Genomic DNA, 26,647 nt, shown 5'->3' on the forward strand with positions numbered 1-26,647 from the left:
AATTTCACTGCTTCTTTTTCTCCCAGCCAAATTAATTTATCTGGATTACATTGTAAACCTAGATTTATTTAGGTAAACAGAAGCTGGAGGAGAGAAAAAAAGATTATGTACAAATATAGTCTTTTTAAACGTTAAAAATTGCCTTAAGAATATGTTTGGCTTTTATTTTAGTTTTAATTTTACTGTATTTAAATAATACACACATGTATAAATTGCTACTCTCCCATGACTAGCTTTCCTCTAAAATAAACTTATTAATACTTTCCTACTTGGACTTTAAAATAAAATGACTCCTCATTGTTCTTAGCCTTCGGTTTTTATAGTATGTGATTACGTTTTTATCTTTCCGCATGCTTCTAACCTGATTTTCTTTCTTTTTCTGCCTGCACAGCAAGAACTGGAAATACAAGAGTAAATGTTTCCTATACTGCTACTTGATTTCATCCTTAAAAGTCAGAACAAACTGTGGTATTAATTGACTGTCCAGGTTTATTTAGAATGAGAGTCCATTTTAGTGAAGTTTTCTTTACCTCTCTCACGCCTGTCTGAACTTTTTTTTGTAGTGGCTTCACTACAGATAAAAAATGGTAGTATTCCTGGTGATACTGTGCAGGAATAAGAGATAAATAAAAAAAAAGAAAGGATGCAGGAAATGAGCTCTTTCCCATTTAATTGGTGGGACACTTTATGTCCTCACAAGTGGACACTTACTATCATTTTGAAAATTTCATCTTTTCTTATGGTATTCACGTGCATTTCCAGTAAAGTTGGAAAAAAAGAACAATGCTGAAGTCCAGTCTATTGTGTGTTCTTTATGTATGTGAGTACAGATGATAGGATTATATAACTGTGTTTCACAAAATCACCCTCAGTTTACTCAGGTTACAGGACGGTGGGACAAATGTTCTAATATTGCTCTGGGTCTGTCCCTAAACCTCAAATAAGGGTTGGCACATGAATTTTGAGAACATGGTCTTAATCTTGTTTTCTTTTTCAACTTGCTACTCCTTCTAGATAAATGACAATCATTTCTCTTTTTTAAAAATTATTTTTTGAGGGGAGGTAATTCGTTTCATTTATTTATTTTTATTTCTTAATGGAGTTACTGGGGGTTGAATCCAGGACCTCATGCACGCTAAGTATGCACTCTACCTCTTGAGCTATACCCTCCCCCCCATTTTCTAATTATTTTCTAATTATTAGTAATTTCTAAATATATTCTTAGCCTTTAGCATTTCTACTTTATAAAAATTAACTCTCCTTGTTGGTTATGCTTATTTCATAATTATTAGTTTCAATTAATGTAAGTAGAAGTTGAATGTGTAATTAAGCAGGTTACTTATGTGCCATTTGAATTTATAGATGTCTTTATTTTTAAAAACCAATCCTTTTTGCTTTTAAGCCCCATAGAGTGGATTCATTATCTTAATGAAAGCAAAAAAATTGTAAATTATTATTTTGAAATTAGTAGCCCCATAGTTAATTTTCAAAATAAGTTATATTTTGATTTCTCTTTTTTTACTAAAGATAGAAATGTTTTGACTCAGCAGTGTCTTGTCTAGCAACTTTCATGCTTCCTCCCAAAATTGAAACCAAAGTGTAAACTTACAGAATGAAGCTGTTAATATCCAGCTGTTTAGTTGGATTATAGATTGTTTAAACTATAGTTCCCAAAAGAATAAATTGAATGCTTCATATTTAAAACAAGCACTTTGAAAAAGAAAGAATGACATCCAAAGACCAGCCTGAAACTATAGCTGACAAACTTTTCTTGTGCCTAGATAATTGAGGGTTGGCAAAAATGTCACAGCATGTACGGTTTCTGTGAGAATCAAGCACAGTAACTCATTCCAGATGCCGTCTTTAAATCGTCACTAATAATTATTCTTCCTTCTTAGGTAAAAGTAATGATTTCTGATTTTCCTGGGTACATTGCAATTTTAGTGAGACTTGACTTTTGGAAACTCTTAAAACTTGTTAAAGGTTGTTTCTTTGCTTATTGTTTACTTTCTGTTTGTTTAGCTCTTTATGTTATTAATCTTTTCCTTGTGATTTCTCTTTTTTACAACTGCATGTCAGTAAGCACAAAACTTCAAGACACTTTATTATTTTAGCTAAATATAATCATCTTGTCTGATTTATTAGTTTTTGTTAAGATTTCAGAACTGAAAGAAATAGAATGATTGTACATTAACAAGAGGACTTGGCAGTTCTTCTCCATGGGTAGCGAGGGTAGGCCTGGGTAATTAAGACATTTAGGCTGTTTCATCCCTTGTACATCTTGCTGTAATCAGTTAGTTGGGTACAAAGTATTTGATTATCTAGACTGTGCTGGATACACAAAAGAAATGAGGCTTCTGCCCTTAAGGGACAAAGTGTAACAAAAGTGTGTAAATATTAAGGAGCATTAGAGGGTAAGATTGTGTCCTCCTAGTGCTTAATGTAATGTAGATACATTCTAAATAATTTATTTGGGAATCTTTTGATTTATCTTATTTTCTTTTTCTCTTAAGTATAACTTTATATTCCTTAATTTAATACTTTACTTTGAAAGTTACTAAATCATATACCATGTTTTCATAGGATATATTCTGCTTATCCTCTGTTCTCCTAGGATAATTACCATTTATGCACACATATATATGATATTTATATATATGTATATAACCAGTTTTTATTTAATATTCATCTTGGTTCACATAGTTATAATTACATGATATTTAAAATGGTGTTCCTTGCTTTTTCATTTTAATTATATTTTTCCATGTCCTTAGAAATGCTTCATTCTTTTTTTTTTTTTTTTAGGAGAAATGCTTCATTCTTAATTTTTGCCTTACTATCTGTTGAGGGAACCTTACGTTGTATATTTGACCATTCTCAGTTCTTGACATTAAAGTTGTTTCTGTTATTTTACTAACAGTAATAATGCTGTGATAAACGTTGTTATATGTATTGCTTTTCAAACCTTGTATTATTTCTTTAGCATTTACTTGAAAAAATTGAGTGCTTTTGCTAAATATTGTAAATTCTTCAAGTTGCATTTTTGGGAAGAGAGTGAATATTTCATCAACTAATCTACCACAGTGACCAAATATCTTAATCTGGATCTCAGAATGTAGTGAATTTTAGAAGTACTGAAAACATGGTTTCTATAATGTATTATGGTGATAAATTATACTTTAAAAGTCTCAAATTATTTAAAGCACAAATCCTGATAACTAATGAAAATCTGTACAAGATGGAAAGTGGGTAGTTTCTTGTATATTGCTTCTCAAAACTAAATATTTTAACCTATTTAAATTTCAAAGCTGAAAATAAATGTGCTAAATTATTATATTCATTTCCCGTATTCTCTTTAAAGGGATTAAGGTATAAATGTTAAAAGATTTAGCTATTTACATGTCAAAATGTGGAGCAAGTGACTGTTAAATTCCACTCCTCTCTGAGGTTCATTCTGAAGATGAGACCCCATCCTTTGGGGATGCATCTTCCTTGTTCATGGCTTTTCCTAATTGTGAAGGAATGACTGGGAATCAAGGATCTTTAAAATAAAAAAAATGTATATTTTAGCACTGAAATAATAACAAGTGTACTTTCTCTGCTTGTGATGATTATTGACTATATTATCCTTTTGATAATATTGGTGTTGTATTCTTGGTTATAAAATGTTAATATCATATTTATTAGGTATGCTTATGTTCTGTATTTTCGTATTTAATCTCATCTGATTTTAAATTGTATATTATAAATAATGTTAATAATATTTCATTAGCATTAATTATAAAAAATAACTTAATGATTTTTACTGTGTATTGACTGAAGTCACAATAGTTTTGAGATAGCTGGAAAAAATAAATGTATTTTAATGTGCTGCTATTTATACTTGAATTATTTTATGCTTGTAATTGTCTTTAGGAATAAATTGTACCATCTATTTGAAATCTTAGAAATCCTTTGTGTTTGCATTAAGATTGTCATTACATTTTCTTTTCTACCAGCAATGTGATTCAGTACATACTTGTAGTTCTCCTGCATGTTTAATGTATGAGACCAAATATTCAAAAATATTAAATATCAGTTATCTTGGAATTTTATTATGTGTATATCGACCTCTCTGTAAATTGGTGACTCTTAACCTTTGAGAAGGATCACAGACCCCTTAAAAAAATCTGGTGAAAAGTGTGAACTGTCTTTTGAAAAAAGTTCAGCACATTTTCAAAGTATAAAACTTTGTTTTATGGTAGTTCATAGACCTCTCAAAGTCCGTTCATGGACCCCAGGCTAAGGACCCCTGTAATGTTAATGTCCAGTTTTATATTAATGTACATTCATATTAATGAAAATGTGTGATTATTTCTGGCAGATATTTTTGAATTGCTATGTTATCACACAACAGGATGTATTTTATTAGACGATCACTTAGTAAGCATTTAATACTTATTTGTCTTTTAAGGCACAGTGGAAGTTAATTTATAAATATACTATGAATATTTTTCCAGCTTCATGTGCCAGTGTGTAGAACTACGCTTTTGTTTCTAATAATTTTTATCCTAACTGGCACTGTTATTCTAATTAGCTAATATAGAATTTTGGAAATACTATATGGATGCATGTACAACCCAAATCTTGAATCTTGTTTTCTTTTCAGAGTCATATCAAAAAGTTAGAAGGAGAAACTTACCGATACCACTGTGCTGTTCCCGGAAGCAGGAAGACAAGCCTTATGGTTACAAATAGGTATTGACTTCAAGTGACATTTTTTCAAGTGCTAACTATATAGATTATAAGAATTTTAAAGATTAAAATGGCAGAGGATTTATAAAATTATGCTTCAACTACAAAATGTTCATTGTCTTGGAATCATAAAAATACAGAACTAGATAGATCTTTTGAGATCATCTCTTCTGACCCTCTCATGTGAAAATGAGACTCAGCGTAGTTCAGGGGCTTAACCACATTACACAACTTTGAGAGACAGAGTCTAGAATGGCCTTTGTAAGTGCAGTGGCATTACCATTATATGTGAATTATAACGGTAAATTCATGAATCATTTTTTCTCACGGCTTTATTTTGGGTGATTAGCATACGTTTTTAAAAGGGTGGTATTATTTCTGTGTGCTTCACTTTTTTCCAAGTATCTTGGGAGTGGTAGATAATTTTTCCCAATAAAAGAACTTATTCTAACTTTATTTTATTAGGTTTATTTTCCTGATATTTACCTTACGTCACTTATTCTAAAATGGCAATTACAGATTATTTTTAAAATATTTTAATTTATGCATTTTTGTAGGACTAAAGCAAGCCCTTTCAGTAGGCAAAATCTGCATTAAATGCCTTAATACTGCACTTAAATATATTTAGATGGGAATGAGAGAAAAGAAGGTTAAAATGATAGGATTCAGGCTTAAACCTACAAGCTTTTTCAAAGAGAGAATTATTTAGTCCTCTGATTTGTTCATTAATTAAGAAGTAAAAATAATCACAAAACAATTAGTGTAAAATGTGGTTTTTACAGATTTGACAAGCAATCACTTATTTCTATGTCCATAATTTTATGTTGTCTCCATTGGATTAGACCAAAAACAGTGTTTATCTGTATTGTGTATTGTAGTTAGCTTCAATGGCAGTGTATTAGTTCATTTTAAAATTGTATGCCTTTTATGTGATTCAACACTCGGCAGTGGAAGCCAGTTAGGTTTTTTTGGGGGGGTGGTAATCTTTAACACTTTAGTACTTGTTTGATTTAGGCATTTTGTAGGAATATTAATGTGTACGTTATACATCTGGTTTTCTTCAAGTAAATTGAAAAGTCGTAGTAATTTGAAATCTAATCACTTACAGAGTTTTTTCAGGAGGCAGTTAGAAAAATAACATTCCTGACCTGCACAGTGACTTAGTCCCCTTGTAGCTGTAGTGGGCGCTGACTGGAATGCTTTTTGGTTACGAGGTAGTTACCATTATGCTGATCTGGTTGACCTTTAATGATTACATAAATATAGCATTTCTTCTAAAATCAGTATTTTAAAAAATAACTCTAATCTTGTATTGCTAACGTTAGGCTTATTCATCACATATACTGTAGGTAAGGAGTCAGGAGAACGTTAAAGGGCCACATAGTAAATGTTCAGGCTTGCAGGGCCATTCTTTGTTTCCTGACTACTTCCCTTGGCTCTTTTAGTGGGAAGGTAGCTGTGAACAGTATGTGAGTGAATGGGGGTGGCTGTCTCCCTGCAAATTTTATTTACCAGCACAGGTCATGGCCTTGATTTGTCTACAGGTCGTAGTTTGCCCACCCCTGATACAGATAATAATTGAAAAGATGAAAATAGCTGGTCCCAGTATTTTTTTTAAAATCATTTTTTAGAAGCGAAATGCAAACTCCCATGAACTAAATTTGTTAAGCTGTGGCTCCACTAGTTAGTCCTCCCTCCTACATGACATTTTATGGTAGTAATCTTCATCAGGAAATTGTTCCCTGAGCAGGCTTTTTTTTTTTTTTTTAAACCATCTGTCTTAGTCTGTTTGGGCTGCTCTAACAGGGTACCATAGACAGGTGGCTTACACAACAGACATTAATTTCTCACAGTTCTGGAGTCCAGGATCAAGGTGCTGGCAGATTGTGTCTGGTGAGGGCACATTTCCTGATTCATGAATGGCTGTCTTCTAGCTGCGTACTCACATGGCAGAGGGGCAAGGGAACGTTCTCTGGCCTCTTTTATAAGGCCACTAATCCCATTCATGAGGGCTCTACGTAATCACTTCCCAAAAGCCCCACCTCCATTACCATCACTTTGGGGTCAGGATTCAATATACAAATATGAGGGGGATGTAAACATTCAGTGCACTGCACCGTCAGATGTATGACAGGTACAGGGACACAGAGCTGAAAGTTACGTCTTCTGTCCCCTCCCCATGTAATGGGGAGACCTGCCAATTATCAATGACATCCCAGTGTGATAATGTTATAATGATGTACCGACTCTGAAGACAGGGGAAAAACTCAGTCTAGTGAGGTGGCAACCAAGGTCAGGGGAAAGTGTTAGCTAAGGAGGCTTTCTAGCTGAGGAGGTTCTTGAGCTGAGTCTTAACAGTGAATGGAAATGTCCTTGGTAAACAAAAGGCACGAGGAGGCATAAAACGGTGGCACTTTGAAGAGTAAGAGTAGTTTGGAATGGTTGGATAGTAGAATGTTAGTGAGGACGTGTTGGGAGATGAGTCAAGAGTCATAGGTGTCTCCTCATGGCATCTAAAGAGTTTAGGTTTTATCATTAATGTGATGGAAGATCACTAATTTTTTTTTGAAGTATGGACTGTTATTTTGCTATTCAGTATTGCAGCTTTTCACTCGGGGGTATATGCACACCATACACACATACATCTCTCTTTTTCCTTTCCCAGGTTTGCAAACAAGAAGTAATATGATGAGGTTTGTAGTTTAGAAAGATCTCTGGAGGCAGTTTGATTGGAGGAGGCTCAGAATGGAGGCAGGGGAGCCAGTCAGAGACCATATTAGTTTTCTCTTGCTGCACAACAAATTACCATAAAATTAGCAGCTTAAAGCAATAGACTTATTATCTGTGTGGGTCCGGAGTCAGGTAACAGCATGGCTGGGTCCTCTGTTCAGGGTCTCACAAGGCTGAAATCAAGGTGTCAGCTTCCTTCTGGAAGATCTTGGGAAGAATCCCCTCCCAAGCTCATTTCATGTTGTCGGCAGAATTCAGTTCGTTGCAGTAGGACCGAGATCTGTTTCCTTGATTTGTCAGCTGGGCGGCTGCCCTCCGTTCCTAGAGCCACTCACGTTCCTGGTCATGTGGCTCTCTCCATCTTCAAACGAGCAGCTGCACTCTGAACTCTGGCGTAGGGTCTCTGACCAACAAGATTAGGTCAGGCCCACCCAGATAAACTTTCTTCTTAAAGTCACGTGTGGCTTATAACAAAACCTAATCTTGGATGTGAAGTCTATCATATTCGTAGTCCTGGGGATTATATGGGGCTATATACCAGAGGGCGGGCGATCTTGGGGACCATCTTAGAATTTGTCTACCACGGAGACAGGCAGTTACCCTGGTAGCAGTGGTGAGGGCCTAAATGAAAAATGAGGGCAGATATAGGGAGTAGAGACCAGCGGCTGGTGGGTGATTGAAGATGGAAGAGAAGGGACTACAAGATGACTTTCTGGTTTTTAACCTGAGTAATTTCAGGGGAAAGATGATTTGTTTTGTTTTTGTTTTGAACTTAGTTTGTCATAGCTTTGAGATATCAAAGTGGAGATGCCTCAGTAGTCAGGGAGACATACAGATACAGACATAGGTATAGGTGTAGATAATTGGGGTTTGAATAAAGACCTGGAGCTGAGCTCTTAGACACCACCCTGAGAGAGTATGTTGAACAGAAGACGAAGATTTGAGCTCTGGCAAACGGGGCAGGAGGAAGAAAATGAAGGAGAGATGTAAGGTGGCAGGAGAACAATAATGCTGTTAGAACAATCAAGAGTAGAGTTTTACCTTTAATGAAAAAGAATATGAAAACGAATATATGCGTGTATGTGCATGACTGGGACATTGTGCTGTACACCAGAAATTGACACGTTGTAACTGACTGTACTTCAATTTAAAAAAAAAATAGAGTTTTAAGACAGTCTGAATGGTGAATTGCCTTTGACAAGTGATTTGTAATAGTTACCTTCAACTCGCAGCTCTGCCGTCTGATTCTCTACTAGGCAGGAGGTGGGGGGAGTGGAGTCTACATCCTGGAGGCTGTTTGGAAGGTGTAAGGGTGCAAGCATGTAGTCTGGGGATGGGGATGCTGAACTTCCTACAGGGCACAGCACAGCCCCAAACATGCCCAAAGTTTCAACAGCAGGGTGCAGATAAATAGAGTGCCAGACGTCTGTATCAGCCCCCACACCCCACTGGTCCCAAGTTCATTCAAGTCTACCTTCCAAACATCTAGAATCTAGCTCTTCTTTTCACAGCCGCTGCCTTAATTGAGGCTCTCACTGTTTCCTGATTGGACTGTTACAGTCACTTCCTACCTTGAATTGTCTACGCCCATCGCTCCTCCATTGGCCACAGCTCACTTTATCCTGTCATCTCCCATTGTCTGTAGATTAGGTTAATGTCAAAATTTCTTAAAAGCTCCCCATTCCCCTGCAAAAAAAAAAAAAAAAAAAGCAAGCCTTTAAAGATCTGATACTAAGCTAATTTTCTCACCTCTGTATATATTTGGTACTCCAGCCACAGACTTCCACATTCCTGAAATAAATCTTCCCCCTTTTATAACCCTATATACGTCAATGCACTGTTCCCTTTGTCTGGACTGTTACTTCCCTTTCTCACCTAGAGACCTTGTTCCTTTCAAGAATCAATTCTTAAGCCACCTACTTCAGCAGCACAGTCAGCCCCTCTCTCCTGGGCTGCAAAAGAGTTTCCTGCACACACTGCCATGGTGCTTACCTGACTGCAGCAGCATTTATCTACAAGTTTGTCCCCCTTCCAGCCTTTGAGCACCTCTCAAGCAGAGACCCTGTTTCTTTGTTTCTTATGAAAAATTCTCCTTTCCTAGTTTTGTTTTCTGTAATAGAAACTTTGGAATGAAGTCTAGTTACATCAGTAACTAATCTGGATCCCACACTGGAAAATCAGTGTGGATGCCCTTTAAGGGTTCTGTGATTTTTTTTTAATTGCTATTGAGTAAAATGGGATACTCTGTGATACAGTGTTACAGTGTTCAGACCTGATATTTGTTAGTGAGTCTGACGTGACATTTGAGGTCTGTGACATTTCCTGCACACTCTTTCTTGATTAGAAGGTGTACATGTTTGACAGTAAAGAGCAATTAATAATTTTCCAAGTAAAACATTTTCAGGGGTTACTGCCTTTACTGCTTCCAAGGTGAGAGTACAGCCTGTTCCTTATGTGTTTCAAAGAAAATGATTTCAGTTTTCTGGTCAGTTTAAAAAGAAAACATGACACTTCTCTGAATTTTGCAAGACTGGCAGAAGAGGAGTCTTTGGCAGTCTCTTTGTTAGTTGGTAGGTGCCATGTTTGCTCTTTATTTGACTTATCTAGGCTTTTTTTTAAATTTATGTGAAGCATACTCTTTGTTAGTGCTAGGTTACATTTCTTACCGAGCAATACCTATGTCGTCCAGCAGAGAGAAATAATTAGAATAATTAACTCCCTGTCACAACCTGCATGTTTTTGTTTTGTAAAATAGGCGAGTGTTGTGCATAAAGGAAGTTGAAATCCTAGGCCACACGTCCGTAGACTGGCAATACCCATTTGAGGATTTTGTGCGTTCTCCTAGTGTCGATGGAAATCTGCTCAAAATTTCAGTTGAGGTAAGAAAACGTGGTTCACACCTTTAGAGCCAAGAATTTGTTAAATGAATGGAAACGAATACCTTATGACTCTGTTGTACACTTAACTCTACAAAATATTTGAAGGATTATTATTATTATTATATGCTGAAATGTAAGAAAAGATATTTGTTTGTGTACTTTATTTTCTGACAGTCTTTGTGTTGAGTGAAATATCAACTCTGTCCACTGATGCTTCCTTTTTGGTAGAACAAAGCATTAGTAAATAGAAGGGTTTCTAAATTTTCATATGGATACTATTTTGCTATAATCTTAGATACTTCTAAAAAGATTCCTTTTTTAGACTTTTAAAGAGGCTATTATAAATATTATGTCTGAAACATTCATGTTTAATAATACTTGGCATTTATAGAATTCTTTTACATTCTATAATATATAATATGTTTTCATGTCTTTCCTCTCCATCATTTTCTAAGGAAGAACTTTTTAATTACATAAAAAGTAATTAGCAAAAATGATATCCCATCTTTTGCTTGGTTCTCAGACTCATTTTTCTTTGAAATGTGTAGTTTTTATTATATATAACATAAATTAAATTTCTCCCCTTTAAAAAATGTAATTATTCCAAAGATGATAATTTCCATAATACATTTCTTCCTAAACAATAATGACGTTATCTCTAACACTGAAAACTGTCTGAAAAACATTTATCATAAAAAACAACAAGTTCGTACTGTAGAGCACAGGGAACTATATTCAATATCTTGCGGTAATTATGGTTTAAAAGAGTATGAAAATGAATATATGTACGTTCCGATATCACTGAAGCATTGTGCTGTACACCAGAAACTGACACAACATTGTAAACGTCATTAAAAATAAATTTAAAAATGAAAATTAATAGTTAGAGATGTAACTACTATTGTCCTTTAACTTACATTTACTTTTATTTTTATGTAAGTTTACAAATAAAAGCAACTATGATGAAACTATGCCATCTTGCATGTCAGCCTTGCCTCCTTGTAGAGCGTCAAAATTTAAAGAGTGCCTTGGTGTGGGAAACACAGTTTTCAGACTATGAAAGACTGTGTCACTGTGCATATGTATTACAGATTCCTCAGTTATCACTTTTCTTTCACATCAGTGGTGAGAATTGACTCCATGTATTTTACATTATGTAAGAATTTTATCTATCAGCCAAGGAAATGAAGGAAGGGTTTTTTGATTTGTCAGATGTGATGAGTTATCAAGTGGTATTTCTGTAGGCTGTTTATCATCCCCTGCAGAAAGCCGTTATTTTATGCAGATAGATATATACTCATCCAATTTCATAAATTCTAATAGCTCGCACATGGAACCACTATCCTTGTACCAAAATGATATATTTCTTATCTTACCTGAATATGTGTATTTGGTTAGTCTGCTGGTTATAAAATAGAGTTGACATTTAAGCATTCAATTAAAGGTTATAATTTTTTTTTCTTCCCAGTAATAATTTTTTTTTCTCTCACTGTTTCTTTTGAAACAGAAACAGGGTCTGTTCCACAAAAAAGACAGTGCCAATCAAGGCTATGTTCAGAAAATTTACCTGCAGGATACCATCACGGCAGAGGTAAACAATTTACTTTAAAGAACGTCCCCTCAGTTGTTTAGCTGAAAGATGAAAAAAAAAAATCTGACATAATTAATAATACCCATTATTTTTCTAAAAGACCTTCCACTTAGAACTTTGGATGGATATCTAGGCTTAAACTAATAGGCCGTGGGCTTAAATCGGGCAGAAGGGTCTTAGCATGACATGTATTGACTGTGTATTCTCTGGACCTGTGTGCAGCGCTCACGTTCTTGACTTTGTACCTTTCTCTTCCTGCACATGAGCCTGTCCTTGTCGTTACCGTTCATGGCAAACATTTTGTTTTCCAGAGAGCGTGTCATGCCATTGAGGATGCGCAGTCAATGAGACAGCAGCAAAAACTGATGAAGCGGTCATCACTGAAACCTCTCAGGCCCCAGATGCCATCTTAATCACGGGTCCCAGGGGGCTGCTGCTGGGCGCGAAACCCATCACGGTCTTCTCTGTAAACCACTCTTCTTTATCTTGCTATCTTCAGCTGAAGAGAATTTTTCAAGGAATCCTTTAGTTTTAGAGTTCTTTTCCAGAGTAGTTAGTGTTGGATTGTCTTTATTCCCCTTTAGTTTTGACTCTGATTTTGTAGCTATGTGTATGTGAGCAGTCCCCTTTGATCCTGCCACCGGGATAGGTCAGACTCTTAAAGAAGTACCCCTTTAAACTCAGAGTGAAACTTCGATTAATGTCAAAATTGCAAAACAAAGGCAGTAGGCTTCTTTTTAATTACAGTCCTTACTGAAGAATAAGAAAGGAGCTTAGAAGACGAGTGTTTCCTGAGAGGTTTCAGACCAGTCTTTGGGCAAATGTTGGCTATTTTGTTTAAGGGTAACTTGTTCGGTAATTGAAACGATATAACATTTTTGGTAAACCAGGTAATTGACCTAAGAGAAACCACTGAAGGGAGAAATGACATGTTTCCTGTTTTCTTTTCATGAAAACATTATTTTCTCCTGATAAAAACATGTTTTGCTTAGGTACTTATTTTTCCTCCTTCAAGATGTGGAAAATCAAACCTTAAAATATCTACGCTCTGTCCTCTCGAAGTTTTGGAACTTGTTTACTTGCTCTTTTGAGATGAACTTACATGGTACAATTATAATGCGCTGATGCATGAAAATGTTGCACTTTAAGTTTTTCAAGACTCAGAAATATGAAAGGTTCAATATTTTTTTATTTCCAGAAGTTGTTTTTAATAAGATGAAAGATTTTTAAGGGCATCGTAAGCTAAGACTTAATTTTAGTGTATAGCTACAAATGTATTTTAAATACTTAGCAGGAACAATGAAGAAAACCTCTAGTTGCTTTATATATAAATAAAATAAGGCATCTACCAACACTGTGGAACGTAATTGGTAGCTGTGTCCTCTGAGGGCAGGCCTCTGAGAATCAGTTCAGGACACTTACTTTTGACCTTTTCTGCGTCTCATTTATTCTGGTCAGAGATATACTGCCTATTAAAGTTTTTGGGGAAAAGTGCTCAAAAATACTTAATTTCTTTGGCTGAATCTTTAAATTTGCTCATGGTTTTTAACATGGTATTTACCTCAAATCACCAAATTAATGATGAAATGAAATTATAGACTCACTTGGTTTTGCTCTGTTTTTGTTGATGTGTGGTTATGTTTCTACTATCTTTATTCGTATTTTTTTTAAGACTGGCCTTAAAACTTAAAAATATTTTTCTAGTTATTATTTACTGTTGACTCCAAAAAAGAGAGTGGAGTAGCTAATGCCCCAAATATTTGATACCGTACGGTGGTCTTTACCTTTTCAAAATCACTTTGTTTTTCTCTGAAGAAAAGTATCATATACAAAACTTCTAATTTAAGCAGAACTTCTGTGTCGGTGGTTAATTGAAGTTTATTCAAGTGTAGTAATATTTTATGGCTTTAAAACTGATCTAATCAGGAATTTAAGGCATCTGATTATATGTTTCATATGAATCACAGCTATTGACAAGGTCCTTAATATTTAAGAAATTATATTATACTGATGGCATGTACAAAACATTGAACTAAATAAATTAATTCATAGAAACCTATAAATTCATTATCTCAGTTGGCTTAGAAATAAACTTCCAAATATTTGTGCTATTTTCGTTTGATTTAATCCCCTGGGACAGAAGGAATTCATTAGTAAAGTATAATAATGTCTTCTGTGTTTTTTAAAAATGCTTTGAGAGTCAATTGCTTGCATATGAGCTACTGAGAGAAATAAAACACTTGGTGTATTGTTTACAGGTGTGAAAACTTTGTGGGCTTGTGTTAAATATTCAATAACATTTGCTTTGACTTTTTTTTTTTCAGATGCTTTTACGTTTTATGTGTTTCGTGTTTCTTCTTCCATCCCGTAACAGTGAGACGTTAGATTAATAGCTGTGGAGAGCTCTAAAAGGTAATAGGCAGGAGACAGCTTTCCTGGGCATGTGGGCCCCTTTACCACACTGGAGGTCTGTGGCACAGATCTGCGGCACTGGGAGGACACAGAGAACAGATGTGACCCTGGGCCCAGCTGCCACACTGTGAAATTACCACTGCGTTTGCACTGAGGCCGTGCCTCCCATGCTTTCTATCAGTCAGCGACCTTTGGCAGGGATGCTGGGGCAGGCCCACTCCTGGGAGACAGGGAGCTCCTCTGACAGCTGACTGGCTCCGAGACTCTTCGGTAGCTTTGCAGAACCTTTCTCAAACTGCACCGCAGCCTGGGAGGCTTCCGCCCAACCTGACTCTGTCTCTGTCTGCCCAGTTTTGTCTCCCACCCTGCGTGCTCCCCCTGGAAGCTCGACCACAAGTCTGAAGGCTCTCCCAGTACTGGGTTATCCAGTAGGAAGAGCAGGCTCACGGTGAGGAAAATAGCGAAATAAAAAACGATCGAAAGATTGAAGGAAGAGTACACCAAAGATCCTCAAGAAAAATCTGATCCAGGGTGGACTTCTTTCCGTGTATTTCACGGTTTGGTATTGTTTTTATTTTGAGTTATGTATAACGGAGGACACGGTCTCCTTTTCAGTGCTCTGGGCCTCTAAGTGCATTGATCTGGTGCTGCCTGGATATCTGAGTTTTTAACAGGGCTCCACGTGTATTTCTAAGGTGCAGCTTGGACTAAAAAATTAATGCTCTGGCTTTAAAGTAGTCAGACTCTTGAAGAGCTCTGAAATATCAATGCTAGTTAAATTACAGAGTTCCGGTTACTGCCAGCACTGGGAGAATCATCTTTTTACTGAAGATATTTAAGGGGTAGGAGATTACCTTTATCAAAATGATCTACTCTTGAGGGACAAGGCCTTTTGACTGAGAATCACGGGGAGAAGGATGGCTAATCCTGATGAAAGCGGGTTCTGTGCTGTGTCTATGTTGACTTTGAAAAGAAATTGAGACTCCCTGCAACAGAGGGGGCGCGTTTCTCTTAGTGATTGTGCCTATGGTAGAATTTAGGCTTATTGTTTGTGAATTTATGTTTCAGTTACAAGACTGTATCGTTCAAATACTCAACATCAAGGGTCTCTTTGAACTGAAAAAGCCTTCAGAAGAACTTTCTGTTTTGTTTTTACATATTGCAGGCCTTAGTCCCTTACTAAAATTCAAAAATTCAAAATGCTCAGAAAACCAAAAGGTTCTTTATAGGTTTGAAGCAAAGACATTTAACAGCAAAATCTGAACTGAACTGACATGAGGCTATTTGTGGTTTTTATTCTATTTGTGTAAACGAGTTTGGCTGTAGCAGAATTAATATCTTTGATCATAAGATGCTGCTCCAGACTTTACTGGAGGTGTACCAGCCATGTGGTATATGAACCGTATTGCCTTTCTAAAGTTTGAAAAATTCTGTATGCCTGGACCCAGGGTTTCAGATAAGAAATTGTAGATCTGTCTATCCTCAAAATTATCAATTTATTAAGTTGCCTCCGAATTTTAGAAACATCATAAACTGTCAGAGAAGCCATGAAGAACAACAGAATTTCCTTCCCTCTTCAGACTGTGCCACTGTTTCACTTCAGTTATGCTGACAAATTGTTTTGATAATGTTTTCAAAGTAATTGACATCAACACATCAGAGACTGAAATGTTGCTGTATGATGGTGCATCATAGAGATTTATGACAACTCCAGAGAAAAATTGATTTCTGCCCCCTTGTATGTTGATTGAGTAAATATCTGGTGGGTGGAAAGTTTTTAGAATTGACCTCCAGTGTGGAGATAATTAGAATGGTAATGAAATAAGCCAGCGTGATCTTCTAGGTTGATAGTATCCACTCAGACAATAGTGAACACTTTCCAAAGAGGACTTACTTCTTTAGTATTATTTTTAACTTGAAGAGTGACCAAGTGACCTTTCCAGAGATTGGCTATAATGCTTGAAGTTTCCTAGTGCTGGCTTAAATTCCATGATAAATAATTTTCATCAAAATAGATTTCACATCTTGGTTTCTGAGTTTTATTGTGTGTGTTGTAGAACACATTTACCTTATACCAGCTTTTCTGCCAGACAAACTGCTCTGCTCCTTTGGCACCTTCTTTTAAGCCTTCCTTTTTTATAGATTGTCTTTTTTATCTTTTCTTTTTAATGGCACCTCTCTAAATATTTTTGAATTCTCTGTAAGTAGATACTGTGCCACGTTGGACGCACTGCAGCTTATGCACCAGATAATTTGTTCTTACAAATAAAGTTTTATGGGAACACAGCTACACCCACTCAGCTGCATCGGCAGTGCCGTTCTCACCCTGCAGTGGCAGAGATGGGCAGTGCTGACGGAGGCAGGAATGGCCAGCAAAGCCTAAAGTTTTTGCTCTCTGAACCTTTACAGAACAAGTTCATCAACCTCTATATTACACTATATAATTAATCTCACAGATGGGACCAAACAAGACACTAAATGATTTGCCCAAGATCCTGTGGTGAGGTGGGATCAGCAATTAGAATCCGACACTTACAAGCTTCTCTTTCTTGTCTCTACATCCTCTTCTTCTTTCTTCCTAGAAACAATAGTTATTTTGAATGCACACGGCCAGCGTTGGCTTCTTGGATTTCTCTTAGAACCTTATACCCTTATCCTCAAATGATCTATGTATTTTCTCCTCCTCTATGTTTTAGGTCTGACAGTGGCACAATCACTTCCCATAGGAACACTTGACATCTAAGTGTCTCAGGCCGTTGGCCCCAATTTTTTTTTCTCTAGAGAATTCTTACATATGATCTAATGTTATTGTCAGTTTGCTAGCAACCATAGCTTCTGAGGTGTAGAAATCAAGAAATAAAATTTTGGGGTAGGACATAAAACTTTTCTCTATTTCTAATGCACAACCAGAACAAAGAATCAAATACACGATTGTGGTGTTCTACCATAATCAAGTCATTAGAAAGTTCTACTGATGTGAGAACTATGAAAAATAAAATGCCCAAGGTACATACTGTATCACATCTAGCTAGGGCTCACCAGAAGAAATTATATTTCTTCAGCACAGTAGGTCATATTGTAGACTAATAATGTAACAAATGAGCAGTGTTCAAAGACCACAATTTGAATGGAAGCCGTAACATTTAGGCTTCAGCAGAGGGAGCTGCTGCAAATGAGCTAGGCAAGGACTCATTGGTGCCTTAAACTGAGAAGCCACACTTGAGCAGGGTCCCTTCCCTTTCCTGCGGAGTGCTGTCAGATTCTTAACCTACCATGACATTTCTCATCAAATCTTCCTTACTTCATTCAATTCAGGGTGATTCACACTTTCCAAAGTAGTTGGGGGAGAAAGGGAGGAGGGGGCATGAACTAGAGGATTAACAGAGTTTACTTTTTCCTTAAAGACTTTCTGGACTCTGCCTGCCATTTGTTGATCAGTAGCCACGTAATGGAAGTAGTAGTTTTTGTTTGTTTGTTTTGTTTTGTTTTGTTTTGCCTCTTAAAGCCCAAATAAGGAAGTCATATACCTGAGAGATTTCTGGGATAGTTGTAATGTCAGTGTGACATTTTAATATATCTGGAATTATTGACCGTAAATACTTTGCAGGAAACAACTACTTGCCCATGTAAAAGCCTCCTGCGGTTAAAGTTTAGAGACCTAGAAAATGCTCCTTTGGAGCTGACCCCAAATGAACAGGGTGGGAATCTTGCCTGACTCTTACCGCAGTCCAGATGGTGAGTGGGTACTATTGAAAACATTGTTTTGTAAGGGCCATGAAGACTGATTATCCATGACTTAGACTGGTGCATAAGAATATATTGCCCATTCTATTTAAAATTAATGACTCAGTCAATGAATGTTGAATTATAAAGCAGCTCTTTTGGAAGCACCAATAATGCTTACTTTTATGTAAAATGGGTTAATTTTCAGTTAGAGTTGTCACTCAGTTTTTGGAGAAAATAATTCACTTGGGCTCCTTGGTTTTAGTTGTACTTAAATTCGTAGAATTGTAATAGACTATGGTTGGAAGATCCTTATATTAAGCATAAATCTATTGAACTCAGTCCCAATCCTTTGGGCCGTCAGAATAAGAATGACTTTATATATGGATAAAGCCCAGTTATGACTGCTCTTTCCTTTCCTGGCTGTTATCCTTGTGAGGCGCACCCCCCGCAGCAGCATGCATGTGTTCACAGTTCAGGGAGGAGAAGCACAGGTTTTGTTTTCCACGAGAAAATGCCTGTTAAACTGGGAACTTCTGCTTTTCCAGTTGAAGACTTGCAAACCATTTAATGCTCTCTAGTCATGCATAAATAGGTGAAACCCTTCAACTGTGTAAATGAAAGCCCTCGTTCTAGCTATGAATCCAGTGGCTTTAATTTAAATACTGGATACCGAGTCTACCCAGTAACTCAGTTTATATGTTAAGAGAATTTGGAAGTCCCTGCTGTCACAGATAGTGTAAGCCTTTTGTGATGGAATCATGGAGTCTAGAAGAAATTACATATACCATCTTCTTGACCTTGAATAAAGCCATCCAACCTTTAATAAATGATTCTTTTAAAATAACGACTTTATGTCAGTGAGAGCCCATATATGGAAGCACCGAGCAGTAGAATTGACGGCTGGCCTCAGGTCCTGCCATTTATCCAATAAAGCATGTAAGTCTTTATGTTCTCATCTTTTTCTGCCTAAACCATCCCTGATTAGACATATAAGTTCAGGTCATCCTGTAATCTTGGCCCTTCCCTTAAGTGCAACCGTTCATCCATGCCTCTTCCAGATGTGGTACCTGATCTGGATGAATGTGGCCAGAGACAACTTAGGGAGAAGGGGCCACTTGGGCAATCCCATATTTTCTACTGCCTTTCTAATAGTGGTAAGTATCCCAACCTATTAATTACTTTTATAAAATAAAATATCCCCATTATTGTGCTACTGTTCCTCATGATTATAATGTATTGATCTTGTCACTTTTACTTACCCAAGAATATTGTTGAGTTAGCCCTTTTATCACTTTTACAAAAAGTAAGAGGGAATTTGTGTGGCACTGTAAAAATCAAAAGACTCTGGGGAAAAAAAAAATCCCTTTACCTTTCTCAGCCTCAGTTTCTTCATTGGAAAGTAAGACCTCTGGACCAGATCTGCCTTTTTGTGACCCGTATGAATTTTACAGATACTGACCAAGTGGTGGATTTTATCATTAGTGTGATGTGTGAGATGTGTTACTTGAAGGAATTCTTATTCCCTCTTTCTCACAATATCCCCATAGACATTAAGTATATATTTTTAATGAAGGTTTGATTTGGTTTGGTTTTAAACCACAAAGCTTTTATTAGAAGAAGAAGAGGAAGGGTGAGGTGGTGTTTCTAGCCCGTGGAGAGTGCTGAAAGGGAGCCCTCGGATGGCCTGCGAAGAGCAGTGGCCTCGTGTGGAGCCAGGCTGGGCTGCGAAAATGGAGTCCTGAGTTTACTTCTCAGATGCACCCCCTTAGCAGTGCCTTTTATTGTCTGGGGATCCAGGCTGCGTGATGCAGTCACTGCTCACACCAGGCCAGCCTAGGCTCTCCATAAGGTACCACTGCACTGGACTGAACATTTATGTTCCATCTCCAAAATTCAGATGTTAAAATTGTAATCCCCAAGGTAATGGTAGTAGGGGTTGGGGCCTTTGGAAGGTAATTATGAGCTTGGGGTCTTCATGAATGAGACTAGTGACCTTATGAAAGAGACTCCAAGAGATCCCTTGCCCTCTTCCACCAGGTGAGGACACAGTGAGGGACGCCATCTTGTCTGTTAAGAAGTGGGCGTTCACCAGACAGCAGATCTACTGACCCCATGGCCTTGGACTTCCCAGACTCCAGAACTATGAGAAACAGTTTGTTGCTTGTAAGTTTATGGTATTTTTGTTTTAGCAACCCAGATGGACTAAGACAGCCACCCATTCAGAAGAGTACCCTGCTGGTCAGCCCTGTCATCTGAAACTTTGCTGGAGTCCTTGCTTTGGATAAAGGATTGCAAATACTACCCATGTGGATTGATTTGCATGGGTTAATTTACCAAATCACCAAACCGGTAGGATAAAATTACTAAGAAATCAGGAAAAAAAATCCAAAAAAAATCAGTGGATATGCTTAAAAAGGATTAAAAAACAAGATACTATAAAAAAAAAAAAAGCGAAAAGGCAAATTAGAGTGAGCACCAAATAGATCTTCTAGAAATGAAAAGTATCATTGAAAAAAAGTCAATGGACAGCCACAACAGTAAATTAAACAAAGCTAAAGTAAGAATAGGTGAACTGGGAAACAGAACTGACTCAATACAATTCCTAGAACGCAGCAGAGAAAAAGAGACGGAAAATATAAAACAGAAGTTAAGCAAGACAGAGGACAGACTGAGAAAATCCAGTATTTCTCATCTAAGTCCTAGAAGGAGAGACTAGAGAAATGGTTGATGTTTTCAGAATTTAAGAAAGATTTGATTTGATGAATGCAGGAAACAAAGTGAGCCCAGCGCAGGACGAAGAAAAGTAAATCCAAACCTGCACACATTGGCTGGAGACTGTAGCAGTGCAAATACAGAAAGAAACACTGGAAAACAACCAGAAAAAAAACAGATTACTGACAAAGGATCAACGATTATCAGAACTCCCAACAGTAGTACCCCGGGGTCAACGGCATGTCTGCAAGTTGTTGAGAGAAAACCAACTGTCTGCCTAGTCAATCAGCTAAAGTACTGTTCAAGAGTGAAGGCTAAATAACCCCATTTTCAGGTGGAAAAAAGTTCTCTACTTTCAGAATCTTTTCTGTAAATACTTCTGAAGGATGACCTTCAGGAAAAAGGAAGTTGAACCCAGAAAGAAGGAATAAAATATAAGAAGCAGTGGGAACAAAGAAATTGGCAGACTTTAAATACCATTTTAAATAACGAAAATGCATAAAAATAAGCTTATCAAAACTTTGCAGGACATTTATGGAAAAAAATGATAAAACTCTACTGAAAGTTTAAGTTTTCTTAAATGGAAAGTTGTACAATGTTTATGGATAGTTAAGACTCATTAAAGAGTAACGTTCAAACTCATCTATGTAAATCCATTGCAGTTATAATCAAGATTCCATTAATTTTTTTGTGCAACTTGAAATGCGGTTCCAGAACATCCACATGGAAAAGCCAAAGGCTAAGGATTATCAAATCAATTTGTGGAATAAGATAAAGTAGAAGCCATGTTTTGTTCTTTCAGATTTTAAAGCTTACTAAAAAACCATAGTAATTAAAAGAATGTAATATTTTTGGAGAAAGAGATAAATAAATGAAGCAAAATAGGCTAATAACAGACCTATGCGTATGTGGAAATATGTAATATATTGATAAGAATAGTAAATAAAACCTATATGGTTCTTACTATTTAAGTTCCAGGCACTGTTCTAGGTGTTTTACATGTTCTAATTCGGTCATCCTCAAAGGCGGCATTAAAGTTCAGTCAAGCACAGCAGCATTGCTCATCACAGCCAAGGGTGGAAACAACCCAAGTGTCTATCAGGGGCTGAATGGACAAACACATTGCGGTGTACGCATACAGTGAAGTATGTGCAGCCGCAAAAAGGAACGCAGTACTGATACACGCTGCGAGATGGAGTAAGTGAACGAAGCCAGACACGGGAGGTCACATACATTCTGTATTTTTCCTTTTATGTGAAATATCCAGAACAGGCACATCCACAGAGATAGAAGGCAGATCAGTGGCTGCTAGGGGAGGGGGAAATGGGGTGATTACTGGGGTACGGGGTGTTGTTCTGTGGTGATAAGAAAAGCTGTGAAACTAGAGAGGTTGTGCTTGTGTTATCCAAAAACTGGGTTCGCCTCTTGTTGGGTGTCAAACCAAAGGACACAACCAAGCCAAAAATCAGAAGGAAGGATTTATTACTTGCAGCAAGTAAGAACACCGGCGATATCTTCCAAAGCATTATCTCCCAAACAGCAAAATTGGGTAAGTTTTAACTAAGGACACATGCATATTCGTGAAGGGGCTTGGGCAGAGGAGAGTTCAGCAAGGAGCTGGGGCAAAGGTCGACAGAATCCAAGCTTTAGTTGAAGTCAGTCCTGAGAGTCAGAAAAGGTCAGAATCATCATCCCGCAAGCTCTAGTTGATCTGGTGTTTGAGTGCTGGAGGGGGGTTTAAATTCTGCAAAAGAGCTCAAGAAACAGAACTGGGAGTCTTTACAACTGCTTTGTTACCTTTGCTATTGTTACTTCCATCGCCTGATAACAGTCATTTGTTCTTTTGTTCCCTTAAGATCACTATTCCTGAGACCTGTTCAAGGTCAAGCATTGTGGCCAAATCCCCAAATGCTTTAGGCAAAAATGGCTTCCCTTAATGGCAAAAAGCTCTATCTGGTTCTTTTCCTCCCAGGAGCTCCTGCCCTGTCTGCTTACAGTTGTGCAACTTCGTGAACTTCTAAATGCCACTGGATTGCACATTTTAAAATGGTTGTTAATGTGAATTTCACCTCAAAATCTTTTTCAATCAGCAAAAATAGATCAATAAATATTGCTTGGGAGGTTGATTTATTCATACGGCAAAAAACAAAATTGGATTTCTTCAAACCACATACTAAAATAAATACCAGGTATAGTAAAGAGCTAAACGCAAAGCAGTGCTTTAAAACTTAGGGACAAAAATATAGGAGAACATCTTTATGGTCTTTGAGAACCTGGAGTTTTCTGTGAGAGAGAAATGACCATCAAAAAGTTAAATGACAAGACACAAACCAGGAGGGAATATTTGCAACCAGCATAACTGACTGGGGGTTATCACTGAGAATAGATGATGAATTCTTTCACCTCACTAAGAAAAAGAAAACAAGCCACTAGAAAAATGGGCAAAGGTCATGCACAGACAGTTCACAGGAAAGGAAATCTGAACAGTAATCAGGAACATGCAAATTGAAACAATGAGATGCCCTTTTACATCTGACAGATTGGCCAAAAAAAAAAAAAAAGTTTGAGAACTGATGTCTCCCGGGATACGGAGACATGTGCCGAGGGCAACCTTACTGACGGGATGTAAAATCACTTTAGAGAGCAGTTTGGCAGTGGCCACCACGGGCGAACACGTGGATACAAAACAAAACAGGAGTTCCACTCGCGAGATCCAGCCTAGAGACACTCTGGGACAAGAAAAGAGAAAATAAGGACATATACTAGGATGTCCACTGCAACACTTAACAACAAAAGTGGGGAAAACAGCTCTCAGCAGTAGACTGAACACACGCAGAAGGAATAGTAAACCAGCAGCTTTGAAAAATGAACCCTTGCTCTCTCCTCTGTATACATACACACATAACCTAAAAAAAAAAAATAGTGAAAAGAACAAGCTACAAGAAATTCAAGGGACATGAAAATGGCACATGTCAGCTTCAGGGCAGGGATTCTCTCTGGGAAGGGGGAGAGAAGGAATGGGGCAGGAGAGGAATGGGCTTCAGGTGCAGCTGAGTGATTTGTTCATCACAAGTGGAAGAGAGACATTGTTAGGAGAAAGGCCAAATGATATTTGTTCAACCCAGGTGGTAAGGATGTAAGTGTTTTTAAGATTATTTTTCACACTCTATGTACACAAAACATTCCACATTCAAAAGAAGGGAAGGGAGGGAGGGAGGAGGGAAGGAGAGAGAAGAAAAGCGTGGCCTGGTGGCCGTGGTGTTATTTGGACTGAAGAACCGTGTTAGCACAGCTGGGGAAGGTGGATGCCCTCATCCCTGGCTGAAGTGAGCCCTAATGCGGAAGGGCTTTTGGGCCGGAGCCCCACGCACTCTCTGACGAAAGGACTGACGTGCAAGGAGGGCTCCTGGTGAGAGAGGAGGCTGTGGGGGAGACAGCGGATGTTGAAGGAAGCCTGGGTCTTGGCAGATGTCCAGGAGGGAAAGCAGGGGGGAGGGGGGAGGGTCAAATACACGGCGGGTCCCACGCTGGGGCTGTCTGCTTAGCAAAGCAAGACGGAACCACAAGTGTGTCTGCCCTCCCGCCTCTCCCACCCAGACAACAGCAAAGGAAAGAAGAAGGCACAGACCTCCAAGGGGAGGACAGCGATGGAGATACGACAAATTGGACCCTAATCGGCTGAGCAAACTGGTTAGAGCTGACACTTAGATGGTCTGGTAGGGGTTGAGGAGATGCCAAAATGTAGCCGATTTTGCTGAGGAACACGGGGCAGCCTTAGAGAGTGAAGAAGGCCATGTTTGGGCTGGAACTGAACAAGGGAGAATTCACTGAACGTCTCAGAAGGAATAATTGGATCCCCACCTCTCCTCCCTAGCCCCTCGCAGCCAGCTAACCCCCTTTCTCTGGACTTTAAAGGAGGCAGGTGGGAGGAAGGAGGGGTGTGATGGGTGAGACAGTGCTCAGGAGAAACTGACCCGGAGAGTTTCTGACACCTGGACCAGCGGTAGTGGACCCCCGCCCCCGACACCCCTACCCCTGCTTCCTCTTCCTCCCTCAGGCTCCCCAAACCCTGGCAGTCGGGCTCACAACCCCAGACGGGAAAAACGAATGTTCTTTTTCTCTGGAGAAACTGATTTGCCTAGGAGATTTCTGCCATTTTGAGATTTTGACGTTAGAGACTTCTGATGTTTGAGGGTCTCCCAGCAACGTGGCTGGTCTGATGTGGGAACCATGACCCTGGGAGATGAGGCCTCTCCTCTTCTTACAGAGCAGTGAACGCAGGCCCGGGGAGGCAGAGCCACCCAGGAGAGCATGGAAAGGAAGTCAGAGGCCCTGCTACCACACCCAAGGCAGGCGTTTGTTCCCTTGAAGACAGAAATGCTATCAAGTGTAGTAAAAATATACAAAGTCAGACTACGAGGAAGGGAATTGTGAAGGAAAGTCAGTTCCTTTACTTTCAGGTACAGATGGCCCAGTCACTTAAACTAGGCTAGCAAAGTGCGGTGTGGCCAGGGCTCTGGGGGGCCCCGCTGTAATGAATTAGATGAAGTTGATTCATATCTCATAGACCGAGTGATTGTCAATTGCTGCTGCTAAGGTAATTGAGACCACTTGAAAGATAATTTACATGATACTTTTACACTCTTAATTAGCTCTGCCTAACTTTTTAATTTCATTGATAGAGCAGAGGCCTGGCTTGAATTACTTCAGCAATCCAGGCTAAGGCGGTTTTCTGGGTAAGAAAAGGTGTCTGGGTCTAGGACAGCCCAACGGGAATCTGGTTCGAATTCAGAAAGCTTCTGCCCGCGTGCGGGCACTCGTTTGGCATGTGTGTTGGCAGCCCAGCCCTGAGCGAATCTCATTTAGCCTCCGATGAAACGTTTCCGTTGGAAATCTCTCTCTCCTAAAGCAGAAGCCACATATTTGAAACAGACATATCTTGGGGCTGATCTGATTAATTAATTAAGAAACCAGGGCTCTGGGCCGTCAGCTTGTTGCTTCAAGAAACATTTGCTTTTGATTCAACTTCTTTGTCAACACAGAGATAAACACGGATAATGTGGCCTCCTGGAGACAGCTAATCTTCCCCTCATTTGCTCTCTGAGGAAGCTCGCTTTGTCTTTTACTCTTCCTGTGACGGAAGTGTGTGGAGTACTTTAGCATCATCCAGAAATGCTGTGTGTCCACTGTTTTCAGAATGCTCTTGTCTTCACGGGGCTAACAATCCAACGGGAGCTCCAACACCGCACAGGTGGCTCCGACAAATCTCCGCGACCTGCATTTGATTCCACTTTTTGATTTTCACTTCTCTTCCCTCGAATTCCCTATTTCATTTGCCCCCTGTCCTAGCTCTCAGCTGCCAAGGAGAAGAGCCTCTGCACTCACCGACCTTCACACCAATCAAGCAAGGCCCGTCTCCCTGCTGGTTGTGTTTGCCCGGACTACCCTGCCCGGAGAGTGCAACGGCTGGCCGGCCGTGGTGGACGGGGAGGAGAGACTGGGATTTACCTCGAAGATGCTGCTCTTTCATGATGTGATCACCCCCTGCGGCCCCAGCTGCACAGAGATGAGCACCGGTTTGCAGTGGGAAGACCCCAGTAGGGGTCTCAGGGCTGCCCTCGCCTCTCTGAGCCTGTCTGTTCCCTGGGAACTGAACAGGTTGGTTCTAAAAGCCCTGCTAGCCCGCTCGTGGGTTGAGTGGTTTGACCCAGGAGGAAGCAGCCGTGGTTGAAATAAGCTTGGAGTTCTTCCAAAGAATGGCAGGTACGTTTGTCGCTGGTGACGTTTAGAGACCTTTTTAGGGATCACATCAGCAACCCAGATGTTGTTAGCATAGACCAGTTAAACAATCAGTGAGCACCTA

General features: G+C 38.6%; 1 protein-coding gene across 1 annotated transcript in view; it reads left to right on the forward strand.

Moving 5' to 3' along the window:
• VPS13C (vacuolar protein sorting 13 homolog C) overlaps positions 1-14,201 on the forward strand; it is a 156,727-nt gene extending 142,526 nt beyond the window's left edge. Inside the window, exons 80-83 of the mRNA XM_072962306.1 lie at positions 4,649-4,737; positions 10,220-10,343; positions 11,851-11,934; positions 12,246-14,201. Of these exons, the coding sequence (XP_072818407.1) occupies positions 4,649-4,737; positions 10,220-10,343; positions 11,851-11,934; positions 12,246-12,347 (399 nt within the window). The 3' untranslated portion in view covers positions 12,348-14,201. The remainder of the gene's footprint in view (positions 1-4,648; positions 4,738-10,219; positions 10,344-11,850; positions 11,935-12,245) is intronic.
• The last annotated feature ends 12,446 nt before the right edge of the window (positions 14,202-26,647 follow it).

This window comes from Vicugna pacos, chromosome 6, assembly GCF_048564905.1.
Source record: "Vicugna pacos chromosome 6, VicPac4, whole genome shotgun sequence".
Taxonomy (NCBI): Eukaryota; Metazoa; Chordata; class Mammalia; order Artiodactyla; family Camelidae; genus Vicugna; species Vicugna pacos.